Here is a 26,209-nt window from a genome sequence, read left to right as displayed (position 1 = left end):
ATAAACACTTTTTACAGTAAACAAATGGTAAAACAGTACTAAACAATTCCATAAAAAAAAAAATTGGTGTCTTTATTAACTTTCTGTCCAAGCTTGTATAATCTACTGCCTTGTTTTCGCCTGTGGAAGCCATATTGCATTCCCTCAAAGACAGAAGTACCGTATTTTCCGCACCATAAGGCGCCCTGGGTTATAAGCCGCGCCTTCAATGAACGGCATATTTCAAAACTTTGTCCACCTATAAGCCGCCCCGTGTTGTAAGCCGCATCTAACTGTGCTAAAGGAATGTCAAAAAAACAGTCAGATAGGTCAGTCAAACTTTAATAATATATTAAAAACCAGCGTTCTAACAACTCTGTTCACTCCCAAAATGTACGCAAATGTGCAATCACAAACATAGTAAAATTCAAAATAGTGCAGAGCAATAGCAACATAATGTTGCTCGAACGTTAATGTCACAACACACAAAATAAACATAACGCTCACTTTCTGAAGTTATTCTTCATTCATAAATCCCTCGAATTCTTCTCTTTCGGTGTCCGAATTGAAAAGTTGGGCGAATGTGGGATCCAAAATGGCCGGCTCCGTCTCGCTGTCTCCCTGTCTTAGTGAAGGTGTGTTCGCCTTCTGTCATCCATTGTTCCCACGCAGTTAGCAGTCTAGCCTCGAATGCCCTGTTGACACCAATATCTAGCGGCTGGAGGTCTTTTGTCAATCCACCCGGAATGACGGCGAGTATTGAATTAAGCGCGTAAGCGTGTCTCTTAATGTGATGTTATGAGCTAGCAAATATAACAACTACACTACCCAGCATGCAACGATAGTGACGAGCATGCGCGGTAGCCCTGAGAAGCGTTGTTGTATGCTGGCAGTTAGAATGTGGTTATGAGCACGCTGTGAGTAAACGTTGAGAACTCAGTTAACACGCCTCGTCTGCATTATTTATAATTAGACAGACAACACACTTAATAGGAGCCATTTTGGGGTCTTTACATAAACACACAAATGGAAATGAAACGTCACATATCCCAGCATGCACCGCGCGCTTCTTCTACGGGGAAAAAAGATGGCGGCTGTTTACCGTAGTTGCAAGACCTAAACTTTATGAAAATTAATATTAATATTAACCCATATATAAGGCACTATAAGGCGCACCTAAAAACCACAAATTTTCTCAAAAGCTGACAGTGCGCCTTATAATCCGGTGCGCCTTATATATGGGTTAATATTAATATTAATTTTCATAAAGTTTAGGTCTCGCAACTACGGTAAACAGCCGCCATCTTTTTTCCCCGTAGAAGAAGCGCACTATAAGGCGCACCTAAAAACCACAAATTTTCTCAAAAGCTGACAGTGCGCCTTATAACCCGATGCGCTTTATATATGGATAAATATTAAGATTCATTTTCATAAAGTTTCGGTCTCGCAACTTCGGTAAACAGCCGCCATCTTTTTTCCCGGTAGAACAGGAAGCGCTTCTTCTTCTACGCAAGCAACCGCCAAGGTAAGCACCCGCCCCCATAGAACAGGAAGCGCTTCTTCTTCTACTGTAAGCAACCACCCGCCCGCGTAGAAGAAGAAAAAGGGCGCGGATATTACCGTTTCATTTCCTTTGTGTGTTTACATCTGTAAAGACCACAAAATGGCTCCTACTAAACGACAGGGATCCGGTTCATGAAAAGACGCAATCTCTCCATCCGCACACGGATTACTATTTCACAGCAACTGATATTCCTGTGAACCGCACTGTGGATACAACGGGAGCACGTACGGTGAATATTCGCACCACAGGGAATGAGAAGTCATCCTTCACTGTGGTTCTAGCTTGCCATGCTAATGGCCAGAAACTTCCACCCATGGTGATATTCAAAAGGAAGACCTTGCCAAAAGAGACCTTTCCAGCCGGCGTCATCATAAAAGCTAACTCGAAGGGATGGATGAAGAAAAGATGAGCGAGTGGTTAAGGTAAGTTTAAGTTTACGCGAAGAGGCCGGGTGGCTTTTTTCACGCAGCTTCGTCCATGTTGATATACGACTCCATGCGCGCCCACATCACGCTGGTTTTAATATATTATTAAAGTTTGACTGACCTATTTGACTGTTTTTTTGACATTCCTTTAGCGCAGTTAGATGCGGCTTACAACACGGGGCGGCTTATAGGTGGACAAAGTTTTGAAATATGCCGTTCATTGAAGGCGCGGCTTTTAACCCAGGGCGCCTTATGGTGCGGAAAATACGGTACTGACAATACTTTTCCAATGTAGTCATCGAAATATGGAACACAAATGGGGTACAGTTTTACATCGTCATAATCGGTGCTGCCGTCAGTCGACATGCTAAACGGTTCCGTCTTCATGACATCGGCGATACTTTTTGAGGATTCTGTTCCAAGACACTGAATAATGTTTGATGTTTTGGTTCGACCACATCCATATTTTTTGGCGATTTTCGAGTCGGGAAACATTTTCCGAAATAACTGTCCCATGTGATCAGCCAGTGCGATTGGAAGTCCATGCTCAATTATTGCCTCCGTAAATAAAACTTCGGCATTTATCACATCCAAAGAATCTGTTTGGGCGACGAAAAACGTTGAAAGTTTTCCACTTGTATCGCTAGCAACGGCATTAGACTTGTGTTTTTTTGTCCCAACGTGGTCTTTTACATCGCTAATTCCTCCGTGTCCGATCGAAAAATCTTGTCTGCACAAGGTGCAATTCGCATAGTTTTCACCCTTTTTGGAACGGATAATTATTCCCGGATAGGCTTTTGAATATTCTTCACGGAATGACTGCGGTTTTCTTTTCGGTTTAAGACTCGTTTGCGATTTTTCTCCAGCTGATTCCATGATCGTTTGCTCGTTTGGAAACAATGGCAACTGGTGCCTCGTGCTTGGCAGCGGTGCTATAAATAGCCTCGCGCATGGCATTGGGAATGGCTCGATAGGAAGTTACGGGAAGCAGTGTCGATTGTCATTGTTGTTACGCGATTTCGTGAATAAAACTTTAAAAAAAAAAAAAAAAAATTTAATTAATGAAAAACCGTATTTTTTATCACTGCAACCGTAACCCGGAATAGGTTGATGAAAACCGTACTAATTACGGGAAAACCGGAGTAGTTGGCAGGTATGGTGCTGTATTTTACTTCTTTATCCCTTTTTTTCCAACCAAAAATGCTTTGCTCTGATTAGGGGGTACTTGAATTAAAAAAAATGTTCACAGGGGGTACATCACTGAAAAAAGAACCACTGTTGTAGAGGACGCTAAAGGCAGTGCCATCACGGCACGCCCTTAATATTGTTGTCCGGGTGAAAATTGGGAGAATGGTTGCCCCGGGAGATTGTCGGGAGGGGCACTGAAATTCGGGAGTTTCCCGGAAAAATCGGGAGGGTTGGCAAGTATGTAATGCTAGGGCGGGAAAGCCATTCAAAGAAGGTGAATTCCTTAAAAAGTGCATGTTAGATTTTTTTAAGAAATCTTTTCTTGTGGCCCAGCCTCACCCAGTTTCTGCATCCAGTGGCCCCCCCAGGTAAATTGAGTTTGAGACCCCTGATCTACACCTTTATATAATGTCAGTTAAAAAGTACCTTTGATGCATGCTGATTAATACATTCTAAACTGGGGCCCTAAGCAGAGTTTTAATTCAATTTGATTAAATCGTATTGTATTAAAAAAAAAAAAAAAAAAAAGATATACAGTGGGGCAAAAAAGTATTTAGTCAGCCACCGATTGTGCAAGTTCTCCCACTTAAAATGATGACAGAGGTCTGTAATTTTCATCATAGGTACACTTCAACTGTGAGAGACAGAATGTGGAAAAAAAATCCAGGAATTCACATTGTAGGAATTTTAAAGAATTTATTTGTAAATTATGGTGGAAAATAAGGAAGATCTCTGGCTCTCACAGACCTGTAACTTCTTCTTTGAGAAGCTCTTCTGTCCTTTACTCGTTACCTGTATTAATGGCACCTGTTTGAACTGGTTATCTGTATAAAAGACACCTGTCCACAGCCTCAAACAGTCAGACTCCAAACTCCACTATGGCCAAGACCAAAGAGCTGTCGAAGGACACCAGCAAAATAATTGTAGACCTGCACCAGACTGTGAAGAGTGAATCTACAATAGGCAAGCAGCTTGGTGTGAAAAAATCAACTGTGGGAGCAATTATCAGAAAATGGAAGACATACAAGACCACTGATAATCTCCCTCGATCTGGGGCTCCACGCAAGATTTCATCCCGTGGGGTCAAAATGATCATGAGAACGGTGAGCAAAAATCCCAGAACCACACGGGGGGACCTGGTGAGTGACCTGCAGAGAGCTGGGACCAAAGTAACAAAGGTTACCATCAGTAACACACTACGCCGACAGGAATCAAATCCTGCAGTGCCAGACGTGTCCCCCTGCTTAAGCCAGTTCATGTCCAGGCCCGTCTGAAGTTTGCCAGAGAGCACATGGATGATACAGCAGAGGATTGGGAGAATGTCATGTGGTCAGATGAAACCAAAATAGAACTTTTTGGTATAAACTCAACTCGTCGTGTTTGGAGGAAGAAGAATACGGATTTGCATCCCAAGAACACCATACCTACTGTGAAGCATGGGGGTGGAAACATCATGCTTTGGGGCTGTTTTTCTGCTAAGGGGACAGGCCGACTGATCCGTGTTAAGGAAAGAATGAATGGGGCCATGTATCGTGAGATTTTGAGCCAAAACCTCCTTCCATCAGTGAGAGCTTTGAAGATGAAACGTGGCTGGGTCTTCCAGCATGACAATGATCCCAAACACACCGCCCGGGCAACGAAGGAGTGGCTCCGTAAGAAGCATTTGAAAGTCCTGGAGTGGCCTAGCCAGTCTCCAGACCTCAACCCCATAGAAAATCTGTGGAGGGAGTTGAAAGTCCGTGTTGCTCGGCGACAGCCCCAAAACATCACTGCTCTCGAGAAGATCTGCATGGAGGAATGGGCCAAAATACCAGCTACTGTGTGTGCAAACCTGGTAAAGACCTATAGTAATCGTTTGACCTCTGTTATTGATAACAAAGGTTATATTACAAAGTATTGAGTTGAATTTTTGTTATTGACCAAATACTTATTTTCCACCATAATTTACAAATAAATTCTTTAAAAATCCTACAATGTGAATTCCTGGATTTTTTTTTCACATTCTGTCTCTCACAGTTGAAGTGTACCTATGATGAAAATGACAGACCTCTGTCATCATTTTAAGTGGGAGAACTTGCACAATTGGTGGCTGACTAAATACTTTTTTGCCCCACTGTACTTTTTTCATCAAGCTTGAATTGAATAAGATGTTTTCTACTAAAATAAATTAATGGGAAATAAATTGTTCAATAATATTTTTAAAATGTACATGGCACCGGGTAAATTTGCCATGATATTCTGCAGGTTGGGAATAAGTTTTGCACATGGAGCACCTTGTCATTCGTTAATTGACTTTTCACTTATTCATGCAAAATGTTGATTGGAGCGACTCCGCCATCAAAACTACAAAATTAGTTTCATATTAGGTCCCGTTTGGTCACACCATTTATGGGCATTACTCGTTGATGTCTAAAACTGCAAACCTGTTCCTGACCTGGTCATTCCCTCGCCTTCCTCTTCCTCTCCTTGGTGCCGCCGCTCCTCTCCCTCTTCTTCCTGGCGCCGCGCCTCGGCCTCGCCCTGGTCCCGCTGAAGGAGCGCGCGCCTTGGAGCTGCAGTTTCTCACGGCGTGTAAAAGTGTCGAGTAGAGGTGCCCGGAAAAGGACGACTCGGGCAGGAGGATCTCGGCCGCTCCGCCCCCTTTCAGGTAGCCGAGGAGACCGTGTGCCATGGTGCCGCTGAACAAACTGATGGAAAATGTCCAGGAAAAAAAAAAGGAAAGATTACAGAAAATGCACTGTGCACACGCCTGCTGCCAACAAAGTCATCTATGGACGTATTATTGGAGCAACATGATTAGCAAACACACATTTCAATCTGTGTGTGTTAGAGATGCGCGGTTTGCGGGCACAACCGCGGAGTCCGCGGATTATCCACGGATCGGGCGGATGAAATAAAAAAAAATTAGATTTTATCCGCGGGTCGGGTCGGGTCGGGTCGGGCGGTTGAAATAAAACAAAATTAGATTTTAAATAGATTCAGGCGGTTGGCAGTTAAACCAATTGGTAAATATATATACATAGTTAAATGTTGTTACCCACATACGAAAAACGAGCAGGCACCTGCAGCATATGCCACAACAGAAGAAGAAAAAAAGAAAAGAGATGGACACTTTTACGGAGCGGAGAAGGGATGCCTCGCCGGGGTCCGGGACCGAGGCCCCTTCCCCCGAGAGGGCCCCACCGGGAGCCGTAGCTGAGGCGATCCGCGAGAAGGGCCCGACGCACGTCCAGGGTCACCACCGCGCCCACCGCACCGACACCCCGCCTCGTCCGCCTTCGCCGCGGCCGGCGTCACGCGCAGCAGGTAAGCAGCTTACCTGCCCGCCACCCCCGTGGCCGGGGGCTCGTAACAGGGGTCACTCCGCGCGCTCCGCCCGCGCAGCTTACCTGCCCGCCACCCCTGTTGCCGGGGGCTCGTAACAGGGGTCACTCCGCGCGCAGTGCGCTCACGAAAGGGGTGGGGCTCACCCTGGTTGATATAGAGAGCAGGACGGTGGCCATGGAAGTCGGAACCCGCTAAGGAGTGTGTAACAACCCACCTGCCGAATCAACTAGCCCTGAAAATGGATGGCGCTGGAGCGTTGGGCCCATACCCGGCCGTCGCCGGCAGCGAGACGCGCTTGGAGGTGCGCTCAGCGCGGCTCCCATATGATTGCGCACTGGTGTGCGTCTGGGTCGTGACAGCGTGGCACGCGAATGTCTGTGCTGCATTGGATCAGTCTCCTTTCTTTAACAGGCAAAAGCTTTATAACCTCACTAATGCCTTGCATCGTCTATATTAGATATATAACAACGGGCGGGTGCGGGCGGGTGCGGTTCTGATTAAATGTTAGAAACGGGTGGATGGCGGATGGTTGACGACTTTCTGATGCGGTTGCGGATGAAATAATTGCCTATCCGCGCATCTCTAATACACATACACACACACGTGAATTAGATTACACACACACAAATTGAGAGACACGTTTGCAAATCATTTTACACTGTAAATGGTCAGTTGCACTTACTATGCGAGGGGCAGCTCAGGCAATGGCAGCAATAAGAGCTGATTCAGACACGCTGCACTCCACAGGCAGGCCTGCCATTGGCTGAAACTGTGAGCCGCTGCGACGGGCATGCCTTGTCTGGAGGACTTCACCCGGTGTTGGTCCAGCCAACCTAGTACGCCGCGCTCTGCAGACCAGTTGAGCTGTGGGACTAGATTTGTGCACAACGTTGACATATTTCTTCACGTGTCCATTAGGGATGTGGCCTGAAATCTATATCGCTATATAGGTTTACTCCTCTGATAAATAAAAAACAGAATACAATGATTTGCAAATCCTTTTCAACTTATATTCAATTGAATAGACTGCAAAGACAAGATATTTAATGTTCACACTAAAAAACTTCATTATTTTTTTTTTGCAAATAATCATTAACTTAGAATTTAATGGCAGCAACACACTGCAAAAAAGTTGTCACAGGGGCATTTTTACCACTGTGTTACATGGCCTTTCCTTTTAACAACACTCAGTAAACGTTTGGGAACTGAGGAGACACATTTTTGAAGCTTTTCAGGTGGAATTCTTTCCCATTCTTGCTTGATGTACAGCTTAAGTTGTTCAACAGTCCGGGGGTCACCGTTGTGCTATTTTAGGCTTCATAATGCACCACACATTTATAATGGGAGACAGGTCTGGACTACAGGCAGGCCAGTCTAGTACTCGCACTCTTTTACTATGAAGCTACACTGTTGTAACAAATGGCTTGGCATTGTCTTGCTGAAATAATCAGGGGCGTCCATGATACCGTTGCCTGGATGGCAACATATGTTGCTCCAAAACCTGTATGTACCTTTCAGCATTAATGGCACCTTCACAGATGTGTAAGTTACCCATGTCTTGGGCACTAATACACCTCCATACCATCACACATGCTGCCTTTTACACTTTGCGCCTATAACAGTCCGGATGGTTCATTTCCTCTTTGGTCCGGAGGACACGACGTCCACAGTTTCCAAAAACAATTTGAAATGTGGACTTGTCAGACCACAGAACACTTTTCCACTTTGCATCAGTCCATCTTAGATGAGCTCGGGTCCAGCGTTTCTGGGTGTTGTTGATAAAATGGCTTTCGCTTTGCATAGTAGAGTTTTAACTTGCACTTACAGATGTAGCGACCAACTGTAGTTACTGACAGTGGTTTTCTGAAGTGTTCCTGAGCCCATGTGGTGATATCCTTCGCACACCGATGTGGCTTTTTGATGCAGTACCGCCTGAGGGATCGAAAGTGCGTAATATCATCGCTTACGTGCGGTGATTTCTCCAGATTCTCTGAACCATTTGATGATATTACGGACCGTAGATGGTGAAATCCCTAAATTCCTTGCAATAGCTTGTTGAGAAATGTTGTTCGTAAAGAATTTGCTCACGCATTTGTTGACAAAGTGGTGACCCTCGCCCCATCCTTGTTTGTGAATGACTGAGCATTTCACGGAAGCTGCTTTTATACCCAATCATGGCACCCACCTGTTCCCAATTAGCCCGTTCACCTGTGGGATGTTCCAAATAAGTGTTTGATGAGCTTTCCTCAACTTTCTCAGTCTTTTTTGCCACTTGTGCCAGCTTTTTTGAAACCTGTTGCAGGCATCAAATTCCAAATGAGCTAATATTTGCAAAAAATAACAAAGTTTACCAGTTCGAACATTAAATATCTTGTCTTTGCAGTCTATTCAATTGAATATAAGTTGAAAAGGACTCTGTTTTTATTTACCATTTACACAACGTGAGAACTTCACTGCTTTTGGGTTTTGTACATGCTAACCCTAGTACAGGTGTTGATATGCTAAACATTAAATATGCATGTTAACCAACTGACCGGATTGTTGGTAGTGGGTGGCTCCATTCTGGTCTATCGAGACCAACTCTCCATAGACCATCCCAAGGATCAAGGCCTGGGTCTGGGGTTGTGAAGGCTTGGGTACAGCCTCCTGGAGCCAGAAGCTTGTTACTGCAACCACCAGCCTCAAATGTGGGGGGATGTTAGCCACAGCAGACTGGTTGACCCGCAAGACCTCGAAAAGGGCATTGAGACGAACTTTGACAGGTTCCTGGACAGTTGGAAGGAAAAGTAAAGGTAAAGTGAGAAATGTAGAACAGTGGTGACTCGGGTTTTTGACAAACATTTTGCCCTGGTTTTCGTGTAAATGTGATTTACCTGGGTCAGTGTGTCCAGGTGTACAAACCCTGTTTCCATATGAGTTGGGAAATTGTGTTAGATGTAAATATAAACGGAATACAATGATTTGCAAATCATTTTCAACCCATATTTAATTGAATGCACTACAAAGACAACATATTTGATGTTCAAACTCATAAACATTTTTTTTTTATGCAAATAATCATTAACTTTAGAATTTGATGCCAGCAAAACGTGACAAAGAAGTTGGGAAAGGTGGCAATAAATACTGATAAAGTTGAGGAATGCTCATCAAACACTTATTTGGAACATCCCACAGGTGTGCAGGCTAATTGGGAACAGGTGGGTGCCATGATTGGGTATAAAAGTAGATTCCATGAAATGCTCAGTCTTTCACAAGAAAGAATGGGGCGAGGTACACCCCTTTGTCCACAAATGCGTGAGCAAATCGTCAAACAGTTTAAGAACAACGTTTCTCAAAGTGCAATTGCAAGAAATTTAGGGATTTCAACATCTACGGTAGAGATGCGCGGATAGGCAATTATTTCATCCGCAACCGCATCACAAAAGTCGTCAACCATCCGCTATCCACCCGATCTAACATTTAATCAAAACCGCACCCACCCGCACCCGCCCGTTGTTATATATCTAATATAGACGATGCAAGGCATTAGTGAGGTTATAAAGCTTTTGCCTGTTAAAGAAAGGAGACTGATCCAATGCAGCACAGACATTCAATGCGTGCCACGCTGTCACGGCCCAGACGCACACCAGTGCGCAATCATCTGGGAGCCGCGCTGAGCGCACCTCCAAGCGCGCTCGCGCCACTCAAACTGCTGCAGGCAGCTGCGTTCTATCTTGTTTTAACATCCTGTGGCACTCTTCTGGGATCACGGCGGACGAAACTGCTCATGCTCAGGGTGTTTGTGGAGGTTCGGGGTTTTGCACAAATGTGATGCACCATGTTAGATGTCCCGGTTTTGTGACTGTCGTAGACATAAACAGCGTCGCAGCTCTTGCAAATCACGTAGCCAGCATTACTATCGTCCTGATTTACAACCTCATAAAAATGAGTCCACGCTGAACTTTTCTGGCCTTTTTTTCCCCTGGTCTTTAGTATTCCCTTTTTTAGTTTGTCGCGTACCACGTTTGCTGCCGGCGTTGCCATCTTTTTTTTTTTTTTCTTCTGTTGTGGCATATGCTGCAGGCGCCTGCTCGTTTTTCGTATGTGGGTAACAACATTTAACTATGTATATATATTTACCAATTGGTTTAACTGCCACCCGCCTGAATCTATTTAAAATCTAATTTTTTTTAATTTCAACCGCCCGACCCGACCCGCGGATAAAATCTAATTTTTTTTTATTTCAACCGCCCGACCCGCGGATAATCCGCGGACTCCGCGGTTGTGTCCGCAAACCGCGCATCTCTAATCTATGGTCCATAATATCATCAAAAGGTTCAGAGAATCTGGAGAAATCACTCCACGTAAGCGGCATGGCCGGAAACCAACATTGAATGAGCGTGACCTTCGATCCATCAGACGGCACTGTATCAAAAACCGACATCAATCTCTAAAGGATATCACCACATGGGCTCAGGAACACTTCAGAAAACCACTGTCACTAAATACAGTTGGTCGCTACATCTGTAAGTGCAAGTTAAAGCTCTACGATGCAAAGCGAAAGCCATTTATCAACAACACCCAGAAACGCCGCCGGCTTCTCTGGGCCCGAGATCATCTAAGATGGACTCATGCAAAGTGGAAAAGTGTTCTGTGGTCTGACGAGTCCACATTTCAAATTGTTTTTGGAAATATTCGACATCGTGTCATCCGGACCAAAGGGGAAGCGAACCATCCAGACTGTTATCGACGCAAAGTTGAAAAGCCAGCATGTGTGATGGTATGGGGGTGTATTAGTGCCCAAGGCATGGGTAACTTACACATCTGTGAAGGCACCATTAATACTGAAAGGTACATAAAGGTTTTGGAACTGAGCGCAGTCTTTCTCATGGACGCCCCTGCTTATTTCAGCAAGACAATGCCAAGCACCATTCAGCACGTGTTACAACAGCGTGGCTTCATAAAAAAAAAAAAGTGCGGGTACTTTCCTGGCCCGCCTGCAGTCCAGACCTGTCTCCCATCGAAAATGTGTGGCGCATTATAAAGCGTAAAATACGACAGCGGAGACCCCGGACTGTTGAACGACTGAAGCTCTACATAAAACAAGAATGGGAAAGATTTACACTTTCAAAGCTTCAACAATTACTTTCCTCAGTTCCCAATCGTTTATTGAGTGTTGTTAAAAGGTGATGTAACAGTGGTGAACATACCCTTTCCCAACTACTTCGGCACGTGTTGCAGCCATGAAATTCTAAGTGAATTATTATTTGCAAAAAAATAAATAAAGTTTATGAGTTTGAACATCAAATATGTTGTCTTTGTAGCATATTCAACTGAATATGGCTTGAAAAGGATTTGCGAATCATTGTATTCCGTTTATATTTACATCTAACACAATTTCCCAACTCATATGGAAACAGGGTTTGTAAGTGTGATTTACCTGGGTCAGTGTGTCCAGGTGTAAATGTGATTTTCCTGGGTCAGTGTGTCCAGGTGTAGATGTGATTTACCTGGGTCAGTGTGTCCAGGTGTGGATGTGATTTACCTGGGTCAGTGTGTCCAGGTGTAGATGTGATTTACCTGGGTCAGTGTGTCCAGGTGTGGATGTGATTTACCTGGGTCAGTGTGTCCAGGTGTACATGTGATTTATCTGGGTCAGTGTGTCCAGGTGTAGATGTGATTTACCTGGGTCAGTGTGTCCAGGTGTAAATGTGATTTACCTGGGTCAGTGTATCCAGGTGTAGATGTGATTTACCTGGGTCAGTGTGTCCAGGTGTAAATGTGATTTACCTGGGTCAGTGTGTCCAGGTGTAAATGTGATTTACCTGGGTCAGTGTGTCCAGGTGTAAATGTGATTTACCTGGGTCAGTGTGTCCAGGTGTAGATGTGATTTACCTGCATCAGTGTGTCCAGGTGTAGATGTGATTTACCTGGGTCAGTGTGTCCAGGTGTAGATGTGATTTACCTGGGTCAGTGTGTCCAGGTGTAAATGTGATTTACCTGGGTCAGTGTGTCCAGGTGTAAATGTGATTTACCTGGGTCAGTGTGTCCAGGTGTAGATGTGATTTACCTGGATCAGTGTGTCCAGGTGTAGATGTGATTTACCTGGGTCAGTGTGTCCAGGTGTAAATGTGATTTACCTGGGTAAGTGTGTCCAGGTGTAAATGTGATTTACCTGGGTCAGTGTGTCCAGGTGTAAATGTGATTTACCTGGATCAGTGTGTCCAGGTGTAGATGTGATTTACCTGGGTCAGTGTGTCCAGGTGTAAATGTGATTTACCTGGGTCAGTGTGTCCAGGTGTAAATGTGATTTACCTGGGTCAGTGTGTCCAGGTGTGGATGTGATTTACCTGGGTCAGTGTGTAAATGTGATTTACCTGGGTCAGTGTGTCCAGGTGTAGATGTTATTTATCTGGGTCAATGTGTCCAGGTGTAGATGTGATTTACCTGGGTCAGTGTGTACAGGTGTAGATGTGATTTACCTGGGTCAGTGTGTCCAGGTGTAGATGTGATTTACCTGGGTCAGTGTGTCCAAGTGTACATGTGATTTACCTGGGTCAGTGTGTCCAGGTGTAAATGTGATTTACCTGGGTCAGTGTGTCCAGGTGTAGATGTGATTTACCTGGGTCAGTGTGTCCAGGTGTAGATGTGATTTACCTGGGTCAGTGTGTCCAGGTGTAAATGTGATTTACCTGGGTCAGTGTGTCCAGGTGTAGATGTGATTTACCTGGGTCAGTGTGTCCAGGTGTAGATGTGATTTACCTGGGTCAGTGTGTCCAGGTGTAGATGTGATTTACCTGGGTCAGTGTGTCCAGGTGTAGATGTGATTTACCTGGGTCAGTGTGTCCAGGTGTAGATGTGATTTACCTGGGTCAGTGTGTCCAGGTGTAGATGTGACTTCAGCAGCAGAGCCTGCACTCGGTTTTTCTTCAAGCCGAGGTTAAGTCGATCCAACTCCTCCACAAACACGGGAGTGCTGGACACGTGTGTTGGCGGGCCGTGGGCTTGATCGATGCCAAATCCTTCATGTGGAGTGGGTAGAACTCTACCGGGACCCTTTCCCCCGGTCTGGGTCAGACCGTCTGGAACAGAACCCCCCCGGAGGAGTAGTATCCCATATATGGCTTGGCGTATCGCTCTGGCGCTACAGTGGCTGCTGGGCTGTTTGCTGTTCTCCACCTGCGGGTTGAGCAGCACTCTGCGCGTGACCACAGCGTCGACCACAAGGGGCGCTAAAAGCCCCTGAGCCGCCGCGTGCAAAAACCGCTCGGGTAATGGCGACTTCTGCCCTCCTGGTGCTGCCTTGCGTGGGGAAAACCAGCCTGCCAGGGGGCTTTGAGGGCGGACATGGTACTCCTGCATGCCCGCCTGCAGCTGGGAACTCAGCCCGCCTGCTCCCATGAGCCGGCTCACCTCCGCCAAGGCCTCGGCGGAACCGGCAAAAGACGACAGCCAGCGGAGCAAGACGTCGATGCGGGACGAGGGGGCTTTACTTTTCCCTCTGCCGCCGTTCCTCCCCAACACGCTGGCGTCGATGAGCGCCAGGAGGGTATCGGCGTCTCTCGGGGTGGCGTAGTCGTTGCCGGTCAGAACAGCGCAGAGCGGCAGTAAATCCACGTTCAGTCCGCCGTAGCACCGGCACAGAACGCTTGTGTTGTAGCACCGGGCTGGAATGTAGCGCTGGGACGCTTTCCCGCTGAGGTTGGTCCACTGGAAAAAGTTGAGTGGCATGTATCCACCTGTAGGAAAATAAATCAATCAATGTTTTGAAGTGCAGCTGTATGGATATACCAGGGGTCGGCAACCCGCGGCTTCGGAGCCGCATGCGGCTCTTTGATCACTCTGATGCGGCTCAGCAGCTTACTTGCTGAACCCCCCAATCTTCCCTTGAGACTACCGGATTTCAGTGCCTCTCATTGAAAACTCCCGGGATTAATATTCACCGATTTTCACCCTTACGGCTATAATAAGGGCCTGCCATGATGGTACAACATTTGGCGCCCTCTATAATCTCCATTAACAGCGTGCCAGCCCAACACTTGTTATACAATATACAGGTAAAAGCCAGTAAATTAGAATATTTAGAAAAACTTGATTTATTTCAGTAATTGCATTCAAAAGGTGTAACTTGTACATTATATTTATTCATTGCACACAGACTGATGCATTCAAATGTTTATTTCATTTAATTTTGATGATTTGAAGTGGCAACAAATGAAAATCCAAAATTCCGTGTGTCACAAAATTAGAATATTGTGTAAGGGTTAAATTTTGAAGACACCTGGTGCCACAAACTAATCAGCTGATTAACTCAAAACACCTGCAAAGGGCTTTAAATTGTCTCTCAGTCCAGTTCTGAAGCCTACACAAACATGGGGAAGACTTCAGATTTGACAGCTGTCCAAAAGGCAACCATCGACACATTGCACAAGGAGGGAAAGACACAAAAGGTTATTGCTGAAGAGGCTGGCTGTTCTCAGAGCTCTGTGTCCAAACACATTAATGGAGAGGCAAAGGGAAGGAAAAACTGTGGTCAGAAAAAGTGTACAAGCGATAGGGATCACCGCGCCCTGGTCAAGATTGTGAAAAAAAACCCATTCAAAAATGTGGGGGAGATTCAGAAGGAGTGGACAGCTGCTGGAGTCAGTGCTTCAAGATCCACCACCAAGAGACGCTTGAAAGACATGGGTTTCAACTGCCGCATACCTCGTGTCAAGCCACTGTTGACCAAGAAACAGCGCGAAAAGCGTCTCACCTGGGCTAAGGAAAAAAAGAGCTGGACTGCTGCTGAGTGGTCCAAAGTCATGTTTTCTGACGAAAGCAAATTTGGCATTTCCTTTGGAAATCGAGGTCCCAGAGTCTGGAGGAAGACAGGAGAGGCACAGGATCCACGTTGCCTGAAGTCTAGTGTAAAGTTTCCACCATCAGTGATGGTTTGGGGTGCCATGTCATCTGCTGGTGTCGGTCCACTCTGTTTCCTGAGATCCAGGGTCAACGCAGCCGTCTACCAGCAAGTTTTAGAACACTTCATGCTTCCTGCTGCTGACCTGCTCTATGGAGATGGAGATTTCAAGTTCCAACAGGACTTGGCGCCTGCACACAGCGCAAAATCTACCCGTGCCTGGTTTACGGACCATGGTATTTCTGTTCTAAATTGGCCCGCCAACTCCCCTGACCTTAGCCCCATAGAAAATCTGTGGGGTATTGTGAAAAGGAAGATGCAGAATGCCAGACCCAAAAACGCATAAGAGTTGAAGGCCACTATCAGAGCAACCTGGGCTCTCATAACACCTGAGCAGTGCCAGAAACTCATCGACTCCATGCCACGCCGCATTAACGCAGTAATTGAGGCAAAAGGAGCTCCAACCAAGTATTGAGTATTGTACATGCTCATATTTTTCATTTTCATACTTTTCAGTTGGCCAACATTTCTAAAAATCCCTTTTTTGTATTAGCCTTACACAATATTCTAATTTTGTGACACACGGAATTTTGGATTTTCATTTGTTGCCACTTCAAATCATCAAAATTAAATGAAATAAACATTTGAATGCATCAGTCTGTGTGCAATGAATAAATATAATGTACAAGTTACACCTTTTGAATGCAATTACTGAAATAAATCAAGTTTTTCAAAATATTCTTATTTACTGGCTTTTACCTGTACATCTTCTGCCTGCACACGTACGTGACAGCAAGGCATACTTGGTCAACAGCCACACAGGTTACACTGACAATGACCATATAAAACAACTTTAACACTCTTACTAATAATGCGCCACACTTTGAACCAAAACCAAAACAAGAATGACAAACACATTTCGGGAGAACATCTGCACCTTAACACAACATAAACACAACAGAACAAACACCCAGAATCCCATGCGGCACTGACTCTTCCGGGCTACATTGCTTGTGGCTGTCCATCGATTACGATGATGAGGTTGCTCCAGTAATGGGTTATTGAGGGGGGTTTCGTATATGCCATTGCATGTGGCTGTGCAGGCCAATGCGCGACCCGCATGGTTTGCCACATGTGGGGCAGATGTAGTCCACGCTTGAGAGGGGGGGCCCCTGCAGCGCGCTGATGTCGCTGTAAACCCGGTCCCTCAGGTCAGCTGATCAGCTGATCCTGGAGGTACCCAAAACAAAGCGCAAGCTCAGAGGGGACAGAGCTTTCTCTGTTGCGGGTCCCAAACTCTGGAACGATCTCCCTCTCCATGTGAGACAGGCCCCTTCTTTGGCTATTTTCAAGACCCTTCTTAAAACCCATTTTTATTCACTGGCTTTTAACCCAGCATGAGACTTTGAACTGTTTTTAGCTTTTAACTTTTTGAACTGTTTTTAACTTTTAAACTGTTTTTATCTAACAAACTGTTCTTAGGGTAATTTATATTTGCTTTTTAATTGTGTATTTCTATTTCTGTTTTAAATGTTATTTTTTAGTCTGTCCTTTTGCCTCTCTTTCTTTGTGGTGTACAGCCCTTTGTTTTTCAACTGTGCTTGTTTTTAAAGGGCTTCATAAATAAAGTTGGTATGGTATGGTATGGTAAACGTTGTTTTCTCCTCTCAGTGGTCTGCACCTGGAGATGAGCAATGCCGGCGTGACTGCAGTTGCGCCAGGTGTGGCGATCAGCAGCCAAGACTTCCAGTGCGGAAGGCTGGATAGCACAGCGCTTCAGGAGGGTTTTTATGTGGTCCTTGTAGCGTTTCCGCTGACCCCCAGGAGACCTACAGCCTTCCTGGAGTTGGTCATAGAGGATCTGTCGGGGGAGCCTCTGGGTGGGCATGCGGATTACATGCCCACCCAGAGTTACGGTGCACAACATAAACACAACAGGACAAATACCCAGAATCCCATGCAGCCCTAACTCTTCTGGGCTACATTATACACCCCTGCTACCACCAAACCCCCCCCCTCTCTGTGCGTCGGTTGAGGTGGGCGGGGTTTGGTAGCGGGGGTGTATAATGTAGCCCGGAAGAGTTAGGGCTGCATGGGATTCTGGGTATTTGTCCTGTCGTGTTTATGTTGTGTTACGGTGCAGATGTTCTCCCGAAATGTGTTTGTCATTCTTGTTTGGTGTGGGTTCACAGTGTGGCGCATTATTAGTAAGAGTGTTAAAGTTGTTTTTATACCGCGACCGTCAGTGTAACCTGTGTGGTTGTTGACCAATTATGCCTTGCTGTCCCCTACGTGAGCAAGCGGAAGCCCCATTCAAAATGTGGCTGATCAGGCACGCTGATTGTAGTGGGTGCTATATGCTGTACCAACACGGCACACATGACGCTGACAACTGCTAGTCATTTAAAACCCGCGTGCCGCACCAGCTTAAAAATTCCATAAAAAGGTGTGGGCATCGTGTCTGAGACCCCTGGTTTATACATAGCACAATGCACACAAAAAAACTTTGTATGCAGTGTTATTTCATTTAAAAATTCAAAAAATTTTGCGGCTCCCATTGTTTTCTATAATTTGTGAAACTGGTCAAAATGGCTCTTTGACTGGTAAAGGTTGCCGACCCCTGGTATATACAAACCCCCAAACCAGTGAAGTTGTCACGTTGTGTAAATGGTAAATAAAAACAATGATTTGCAAATCCTTTTCAACTTATATTCAATTGAATAGACTGCAAAGACAAGATATTTCATGTTCACACTGAGAAACTTTGTTATTTTTTGCTCATTTGGAAATTGATGCATGCAACAGGTTTCAAAAAAAGCTGGCGCAAGTGGCAAAAAAGACTGAGAAAGTTGAGGAATGCTCATCAAGCACTTATTTGGAACATCCCACAGGTGAACAGGCTCATTGGGAACAGGTGGGTGCCATGATTGGGTATAAAAGCAGCTTCCATGAAATGCTCAGTCGTTCACAAACAAGGATGGAGCGAGGGTCACCACTTTGTCAACAAATGCGTGAGAAAATTCTTTAAGAACAACATTTCTCAACCAGCTATTGCAAGGAATTTAGGGATTTCACCATCTACGCTCCGTAATATCATCAAAAGGTTCATAGAATCTGGAGAAATCACTGCACGTAAGCGGCAATGCCCGTGACCTTCGTTCCCTCAGGCGGTAACTGCATCAAAAAGCGACATCAGTGTGTAAAGGATATCACCACATGGGCTCAGGAACACTCCAGAAAACCACTGTCAGTAACGACAGTTGGTCGCTACATCTGTAAGTGCAAGTTAAAACTCTACTATGCAAAGCCAAAGCTATTTATCAACAACACCCAGAAACGCCGCCGGCTTCGCTGGGCCCCGAGTTCATCTAAAATGGACTGATGCAAAGTGGAAAAGTGTTCTGTGGTCTGACGAGTCCACATTTCAAATTGTTTTCGGAAATCCAGACTGTTCTAGGCACAAAGTGTAAAAGCCAGCATCTGTGATGGTATGGGGGTGTTTTAGTGCCCAAGGCATGGGTAACTTACACATCTTTGAAGGCACCATTACTGCTGAAAGGTACATACAGGTTTTGGAGCGACATATGTTGCCATCCAAGCAACGGTATCATGGACGCCCCTGCTTATTTCAGCAAGACAATGCCAAGGCGTCTCTTATTTTTTTATTTTTTTTATTTTCTTATTTTTCTAATAAAGTTGTTTTTATCGTCCCTCCTCCCCCAGCCCTCCCCCCACACACACACACACACACATGTAAACTTTGGGTATTTAGAAAAAAGCTATATAAATCCCAGGTATTATTATTAAGGCGCGTGTTACAACAGTGTGGCTTCATAGTAAAAAAGAGTGCGAGTACTAGACTGGCCTGCCTGTAGTCCAGACCTGTCTCCCATTGAAAATGTGTGGCGCATTATAAAGCCTAAAATAGCACAACGGAGACCCCCGGACTGTTGAACAACTTAAGCTGTACATCAAGCAAGAATGGGAAAGAATTCCACTTCAAAAATGTGTCTCCTCAGTTCCCAAACGTTTACTGAGTGTTGTTAAAAGGAAAGGCCATGTAACACAGTGGTAAAAATGCCCCTGTGACAACTTTTTTGCAATGTGTTGCTGCCATTAAATTCTAAGTTCATGATTATTTGCAAAAAAAATGAAGTTTCTCAGTGTGAACATTAAGTATCTTGTCTTTGCAGTCTATTCAATTGAATATAAGTTGAAAAGGATTTGCAAATCATTGTATTCTGTTTTTATTTACCATTTACACAACGTGACAACTTCACTGCTTTTGGGTTTCGTACTCATCATACCTGGCAGGTCAAAAATAAAAAAATCACTGTCGTTGCTGAGAACCGGACACTTCCACTGGTGAGCCAAACAGGCGATCTCCCAGTCGGCCTCAGCAGGACACTGGACCAGGGGCACCCCCCTATGACGGAGGACCTGAATGAAGACCTCCCTGGTCAGGATGGGGAGCACGGAGCCATTGCGGCCCTGGGACATGTTCTCCGCTTCCTTTATCTTGGACTGCAGACGCTGCTGCAGAGTGTCCATCTTCTTGTAGCTGGGGTCCATCCCTGAGAGAACACAAGCAGCAGGTCAATAAGTCATTGTTATTATTATTTTAGCTCAGAAGGGTGCTCCATAAAAGAGGTTCACATTTTTATTTATTGCAATTTTAAATCGGTTCCTAATTTTCAAGAACCTTTAAAAAAAAATTGCAAAGAAACACACACACACACACACACACACTTTTTTATTCGATTCAAACCGTTCCAACTTCAAACTGTTCAGCATATTCGGGGAACGCGGGCTTTCCCTTGACAAATTCCAAAAATTCCCAAATTTTTCAGAATTCCCAGATTTCCCGGGACATTTTTCACATTCAAAATGAATTGCCCATTTTTTCAAATTTCCACCATTTCCATCCCACCTTCAACATATTCCACTCATCCTGGAAATTCAAACTACTTTTTTTCCAAGTACCAAAAAAATTCCAGGAATTCTCAGAATTCCCGTTTTTTTTAAAACCCCTTTTTGACCCTTTTTTCTGTCGACTACTCCTCCCACATTTTTCAACCCACTTCAACCGTTCCTCTTAATCAGGACAAAAAAACAACAGTTTTTTTCTAAACTGGAAAAATTTCCCATAATTCCAGGAATTCCTTAATACCATTTCTCAATTTAAAACGTTACTACTTCATCATTTCTCGACCGATTTGAAAAATTCAAACACCAACCATTCAGAACATGCAAGTCTTTTGACATTTACCAAAAAAATTCCCACTTTTCCCGAAATTCCCATGAAATTCCCATTGAAATGAACGGGACATTTTTTCATCATTTGCCTCTCCCTATGTTCTTGTTGCAATAAATATTGTTTTACGAACGAGATTTCTCTATAGCAGTGGTTCTCAAATGGGGGTACGCGTACCCCTGGGGGTACTTGAAGGTATGCCAAGGGGTACGTGAGATTTTTTTAAATATTCTAAAAATAGCAACAATTCAAAAATCCATTATAAATATAAATAAAAACCTATCTTTTTTTCAAAAAAGTTCAAGAAAGACCACTACAAATGAGCAATATTTTGCACTGTTATACAATTTAACTTGTCTTTTAGTAGTAAGTAAACAAACAAAGACTCCTAATTAGTCTGCTGACGTATGCAGTAACATATTGTGTCATTTATACACCTATTATTTTGTACACATTATAAAGGACAAACTGTAAAAATGTATTATTAATCCACTTGTTCATTTAATATCTGCTTAATATCTGTTTCAACATGTTCTATCTACACTTCTGTTAAAATGTAATAATCACTTATTCTTCTCTTCTTTGATACTTTACATTAGTTTTGGATGATACCACACATTTAGGTATGGATCCGATACCAAGTAGTTACAGGATCATACATTGGTCATATTCAAAGTCCTCATGTGTCCAGGCACGTATTCCCTGAGTTTATAAACATCATATGATTTTTTTTAAATAAAAAAATATTTTTTGATGCTAAAAAAATATCGATTAGTATCGACTACATACGCTCCTGTACTTGGTATCATTACAGTGGATGTCAGGTGTAGATCCACCCATGGCGTTTGTTTACATTGTGACGCCGGTGAGCTATTGTATCCTCCTACGGTGTGTAGAGAAGCATGTTTAGCTATTCCTCGCCCTCCAGTGATAACGGTACTTGTAAGAAACTCACTTTATTTGTCGCCATGGAGGCGAGGATTAGTGATTTAGAAGTAGCTAAAACACTTTTGACTGCGGATGGATGTCTTAAAGCACCTCTTCCTGAGGGTGTTTCAGTGTTAGAACTTCACCTTTATCTTCAGTTTTTAGGCCAAAATGCGTCCGCTCTCCCTTTTCTGTCTACACACTGTGTCTGCTTGTAAGTACTCTGTGTGTGTGCGCTGCCGAACATGCTCCTCTGCTCGTAAAACCAGCAATGTCACGACGTGAGGCGGTATAGTACCGAATATGATTCATTAGTTTCACAGTACTATACTAGTACCGGTATACCGTACAACCCTAGTGGGTATAGAAAGTACTTGAAATGTTTTAATGGCAGTTACCTCCATCCAGAACCACGTAAGGCTGGATGTTACTGGCCTCCAGGGCTGAGAGGAACTGACACAGCACGCAGGCAAAGGCGTCGTAGTCTCCTCCGTGCCGCCGGTCCAAGCCGTGTTTCAAATAGAGGTTGAAGTACAGACTGCTGCCGTCGATGACCAGGCGGCTGTCTCTGAACCGCACGTCCAGAAGAAAGAGTCTGTTCCCCTCCACAAAGGTCGTAAGACCGTGGACGCCCATGGCCTTGCAGGATCTGGAGAGAAGAATTTACTTTAAGATTGATGGTTTTCAGGCGTCATAACTGCAGTTTGTGTGTATTTATTACAGTCCAACATCACAATCACTTCATATTCTCTACTGCTTGCTAGTGTTACCAAATCTGAGTTATTGTGTAGAAATAAGTACAAAAGTCCGAGTTTTTGCCTCTGGGAGGAGTTCGGGGAAGCCATGGAAAACGACTTCCGGACGGCTTCGAAGCAATTCTGGACCACCATCCGCCGCCTCAGGAAGGGGAAGCAGTGCACTATCAACACCGTGTATGGCGAGGATGGTGTTCTGCTGACCTCGACTGCGGATGTTGTGGATCGGTGGAGGGAATACTTCAAAGACCTCCTCAATCCCACCAACACGTCTTCCTATGAGGAAGCAGTGCCTGGGGAGTCTGTGGTGGACTCTTCTATTTCTGGGGCTGAGGTTGCTGAGGTAGTTAAAAAGCTCCTCGGTGGCAAGGCCCCGGGGGTGGATGAGATCCGCCCGGAGTTCCTTAAGGCTCTGGATGCTGTGGGGCTGTCTTGGTTGACAAGACTCTGCAGCATCGCGTGGACATCGGGGGCGGTACCTCTGGATTGGCATACCGGAGTGGTGGTTCCTCTCTTTAAGAAGGGGAACCGGAGGGTGTGCTATAACTATCGTGGGATCACACTCCTCAGCCTTCCCGGTAAGGTCTATTCAGGTGTACTGGAGAGGAGGCTACGCCGGATAGTCGAACCTCGGATTCAGGAGGAACAGTGTGGTTTTCGTCCTGGTCGTGGAACTGTGGACCAGCTCTATACTCTCGGCAGGGTCCTTGAGGGTGCATGGGAGTTTGCCCAACCAGTCTACATGTGTTTTGTGGACTTGGAGAAGGCATTCGACCGTGTCCCTCGGGAAGTCCTGTGGGGAGTGCTCAGAGAGTATGGGGTATCGGACTGTCTGATTGTGGCAGTCCGCTCCCTGTATGCTCAGTGCCAGAGCTTGGTCCGCATTGCCGGCAGTAAGTCGGACACGTTTCCAGTGAGGGTTGGACTCCGCCAAGGCTGCCCTTTGTCACCCATTCTGTTCATAACTTTTATGGACAGAATTTCTAGGCGCAGTCAAGGCGTTGAGGGGATCTGGTTTGGTGGCTGCAGGATTAGGTCTCTGCTTTTTGCAGATGATGTGGTCCTGATGGCTTCATCTGGCCAGGTTCTTCAGCTCTCACTGGATCGGTTCGCAGCCGAGTGTGAAGCGACTGGGATGAGAATCAGCACTTCCAAGTCCGAGTCAATGGTTCTCGCCTGGAAAAGGGTGGAGTGCCATCTCCGGGTTGGGGAGGAGATCTTGCCCCAAGTGGAGGAGTTCAAGTACCTCGGAGTCTTGTTCACGAGTGAGGGAAGAGTGGATGGTGAGATCGACAGGCGGATCGGTGCGGCGTCTTCAGTAATGCGGACGCTGTATCGATCCGTTGTGGTGAAGAAGGAGCTGAGCCGGAAGGCAAAGCTCTCAATTTACCGGTCGATCTACGTTCCCATCCTCACCTATGGTCATGAGCTTTGGGTTATGACCGAAAGGACAAGATCACGTGTACAAGCGGCCGAAATGAGTTTCCTCCGTCGGGTGGCGGGTCTCTCCCTTAGAGATAGGGTGAGAAGCTCTGTCATCCGGGGGGAGCTCAAAGTAAAGCCGCTGCTCCTCCACATGGAGAGGAGCCAGATGAGGTGGTTCGGGCATCTGGTCAGGATGCCACCCGAACGCCTCCCTAGGGAGGTGTTTAGGGCACGTCCGACCGGTAGGAGGCCGCGGGGAAGACCCAGGACACGTTGGGAAGACTATGTCTCCCGGCTGGCCTGGGAACGCCTCGGGGTCCCACAGGAAGAGCTGGACGAAGTGGCTGGGGAGAGGGAAGTCTGGGCTTCCCTGCTTAGGCTGCTGCCCCCGCGACCCGACCTCGGATAAGCGGAAGAAGATGGATGGATGGATGGATAAGTACAAAAGTACACTTCATTCGGTCAGAATAACTGTATCTAAGTTATCACAAAACTTTGTGTTTTAATGAGTTCCCGGCGAGCAGACAAAAGCTGTCTTTGATCTTACCAATCAAAAGGCTTGTAAAACTCCACTGTGTGGGATGGGAAGCGACATGAAGGTGTCGGTTTCTTTGATGTACATAACATAAGAACGAGCTTAAAAAGTAGATGTGTTTCTGTCAGGGGGGTTCAACTGTGGAACAGCTTGGATGATTCCTTAAAATGTTCCAGTTCCATTCACACATTTAAAAACACTTTAAGACCATTGCCTTGAAAAAATATATCAACACAGTAGTTAATACTATGATCAATGTTGATTAAAATACTAAATGTGGGATATAAATAATAATGGAAGTATAATTGTTTGTATATAGTATATAAATTGCTACAAAGGTTTAACTAACACGTGTACAAGGATATTTCACATGCCTTTCCTGTGTATATAATTTAACTGTGTTTATGTTGTGTATAATGTGTATTTATAATATGTTGTACAAAGGACATTTCATAATTTTCAGAAGTTCATCTTGTACTTGACATCGGTTATAGGGTTAGGCGCAATAAGTGTTCAACTTCAGCCTAAACCCTTTCGGTCTGCAACATTTTTTTTTTTCAATCTATGAATGTACAACTGTTTGTTTATTTTGTTGACCATTGACCAAAGAATAATAAACTAAACTAATAAACTAATGTAATCCACAGGAAGATTTTGTCTTGACCCGAGATCTACAAAGCGGAGAGGAAGCAGGACCTGACCCCCCCCAGGCACCTTTTCTTTGAACTGTTTTGTAACCAAAGGCGAAGGCTGTTTATGACCCCCTTCCCTTAGAAACAGCTGTTACCATATAATCGGGTAAAGCCCAAATAAAAGAGGAGGCGTACAATCTTTCGCCAGAGCGTGGTGGGACACTGTACAAGGGTACAGGTCTACGCGTTTCTCCTCATTGAGCCAAATTTAATTCTGTCTCTGTTTAATTCATTGCTTCTTTGTCTGTTTAATAGATGTCATCAGTGTTTGAACCTGACACATTCATTAACGGTCTTACAAAAAATATCAGTTATAATAATACATAATGTTGGCTATAGAGAACATACAAACACTTTATTTGTTGAACAGAAAATACAGAAATTCCACGACATAGTGAATTTGCAAACAGCTAAAATGATGCACAAAGCAAACTATAATCTGCTACACAATAATGTACAACAATTCTTCTCAACAAAAGAGGAGAAATATCATCTTAGAGAAAAATGTAATTTAAAACATTTGTACGCACGTACAACACTTAAGACCTTCAGTATATCAGTATGTGGAATTAAATGATGGAATGGATTAAGCAAAGAAATCAAACAATGTACTAATATGATCCACTTCAAGAAACTCTTCAAACTTAAAGTGTTTACAAAGTACAAAGAAGATAAACATTCTGAATTTATTTCATCCATCCATTCATTTTCTAGATAATCTTACTCATCCCACAATATGAAATATAACTTACTTCACCAATTATTATTTATTTATTTATATTAGGTGTGGAGTATATTGGGAATAAATTGAGAACAGTAAGTGAACAAAAGTGTTAGCAACTGCTATGTAAAGGAAAAGGGGTAGGATTAAATAAGCTCTGCTTCTTCCTACTCCTTTTCCAACATACTGAATAGAGAAACTGGAAATTGTGATGTATCATGTTGTATGCATGCATGTGTGATGCATCATGTTGTACGCATGCATGTGTGATGTATCATGTTGTATGCATGCATGTGTGATGTATCATGTTGTATGCATGCATGTGTGATGTATCATGTTGTATGCATGCATGCATGATGCATCATGTTGTATGCATGCATGTGTGATGTATCATGTTGTATGCATGCATGTGTGATGCATCATGTTGTATGCATGCATGTGTGATGCATCATGTTGCATGCATGCATGTGTGATGTGTCATGTTGCATGCATGCACGTGTGATGCATCATGTTGTATGCATGTATGTGTGATGTAT

General features: G+C 44.6%; 1 protein-coding gene across 1 annotated transcript in view; it reads right to left on the bottom strand.

Moving 5' to 3' along the window:
• Positions 1-5,270: 5,270 nt before the first annotated feature.
• The window catches only part of aste1b (asteroid homolog 1b), a 33,034-nt gene continuing 12,095 nt past the window's right edge, over positions 5,271-26,209 (bottom strand). The window contains exons 3-8 of the mRNA XM_061983258.2: positions 21,944-22,194; positions 19,672-19,938; positions 13,330-14,201; positions 9,018-9,249; positions 7,166-7,355; positions 5,271-5,843 (exon numbers count right to left, since the gene is read on the bottom strand). Coding sequence (XP_061839242.1) covers positions 5,552-5,843; positions 7,166-7,355; positions 9,018-9,249; positions 13,330-14,201; positions 19,672-19,938; positions 21,944-22,181 — 2,091 coding nt within the window. The 5' untranslated portion in view covers positions 22,182-22,194 and the 3' untranslated portion in view covers positions 5,271-5,551. The remainder of the gene's footprint in view (positions 5,844-7,165; positions 7,356-9,017; positions 9,250-13,329; positions 14,202-19,671; positions 19,939-21,943; positions 22,195-26,209) is intronic.

The sequence above is a fragment of the Nerophis lumbriciformis genome, linkage group LG21 (genome assembly GCF_033978685.3).
Source record: "Nerophis lumbriciformis linkage group LG21, RoL_Nlum_v2.1, whole genome shotgun sequence".
NCBI lineage: Eukaryota > Metazoa > Chordata > Actinopteri > Syngnathiformes > Syngnathidae > Nerophis > Nerophis lumbriciformis.
Note: the sequence above shows the minus strand (reverse complement) of the source record. Positions and strands in the feature narration are given on the sequence as shown.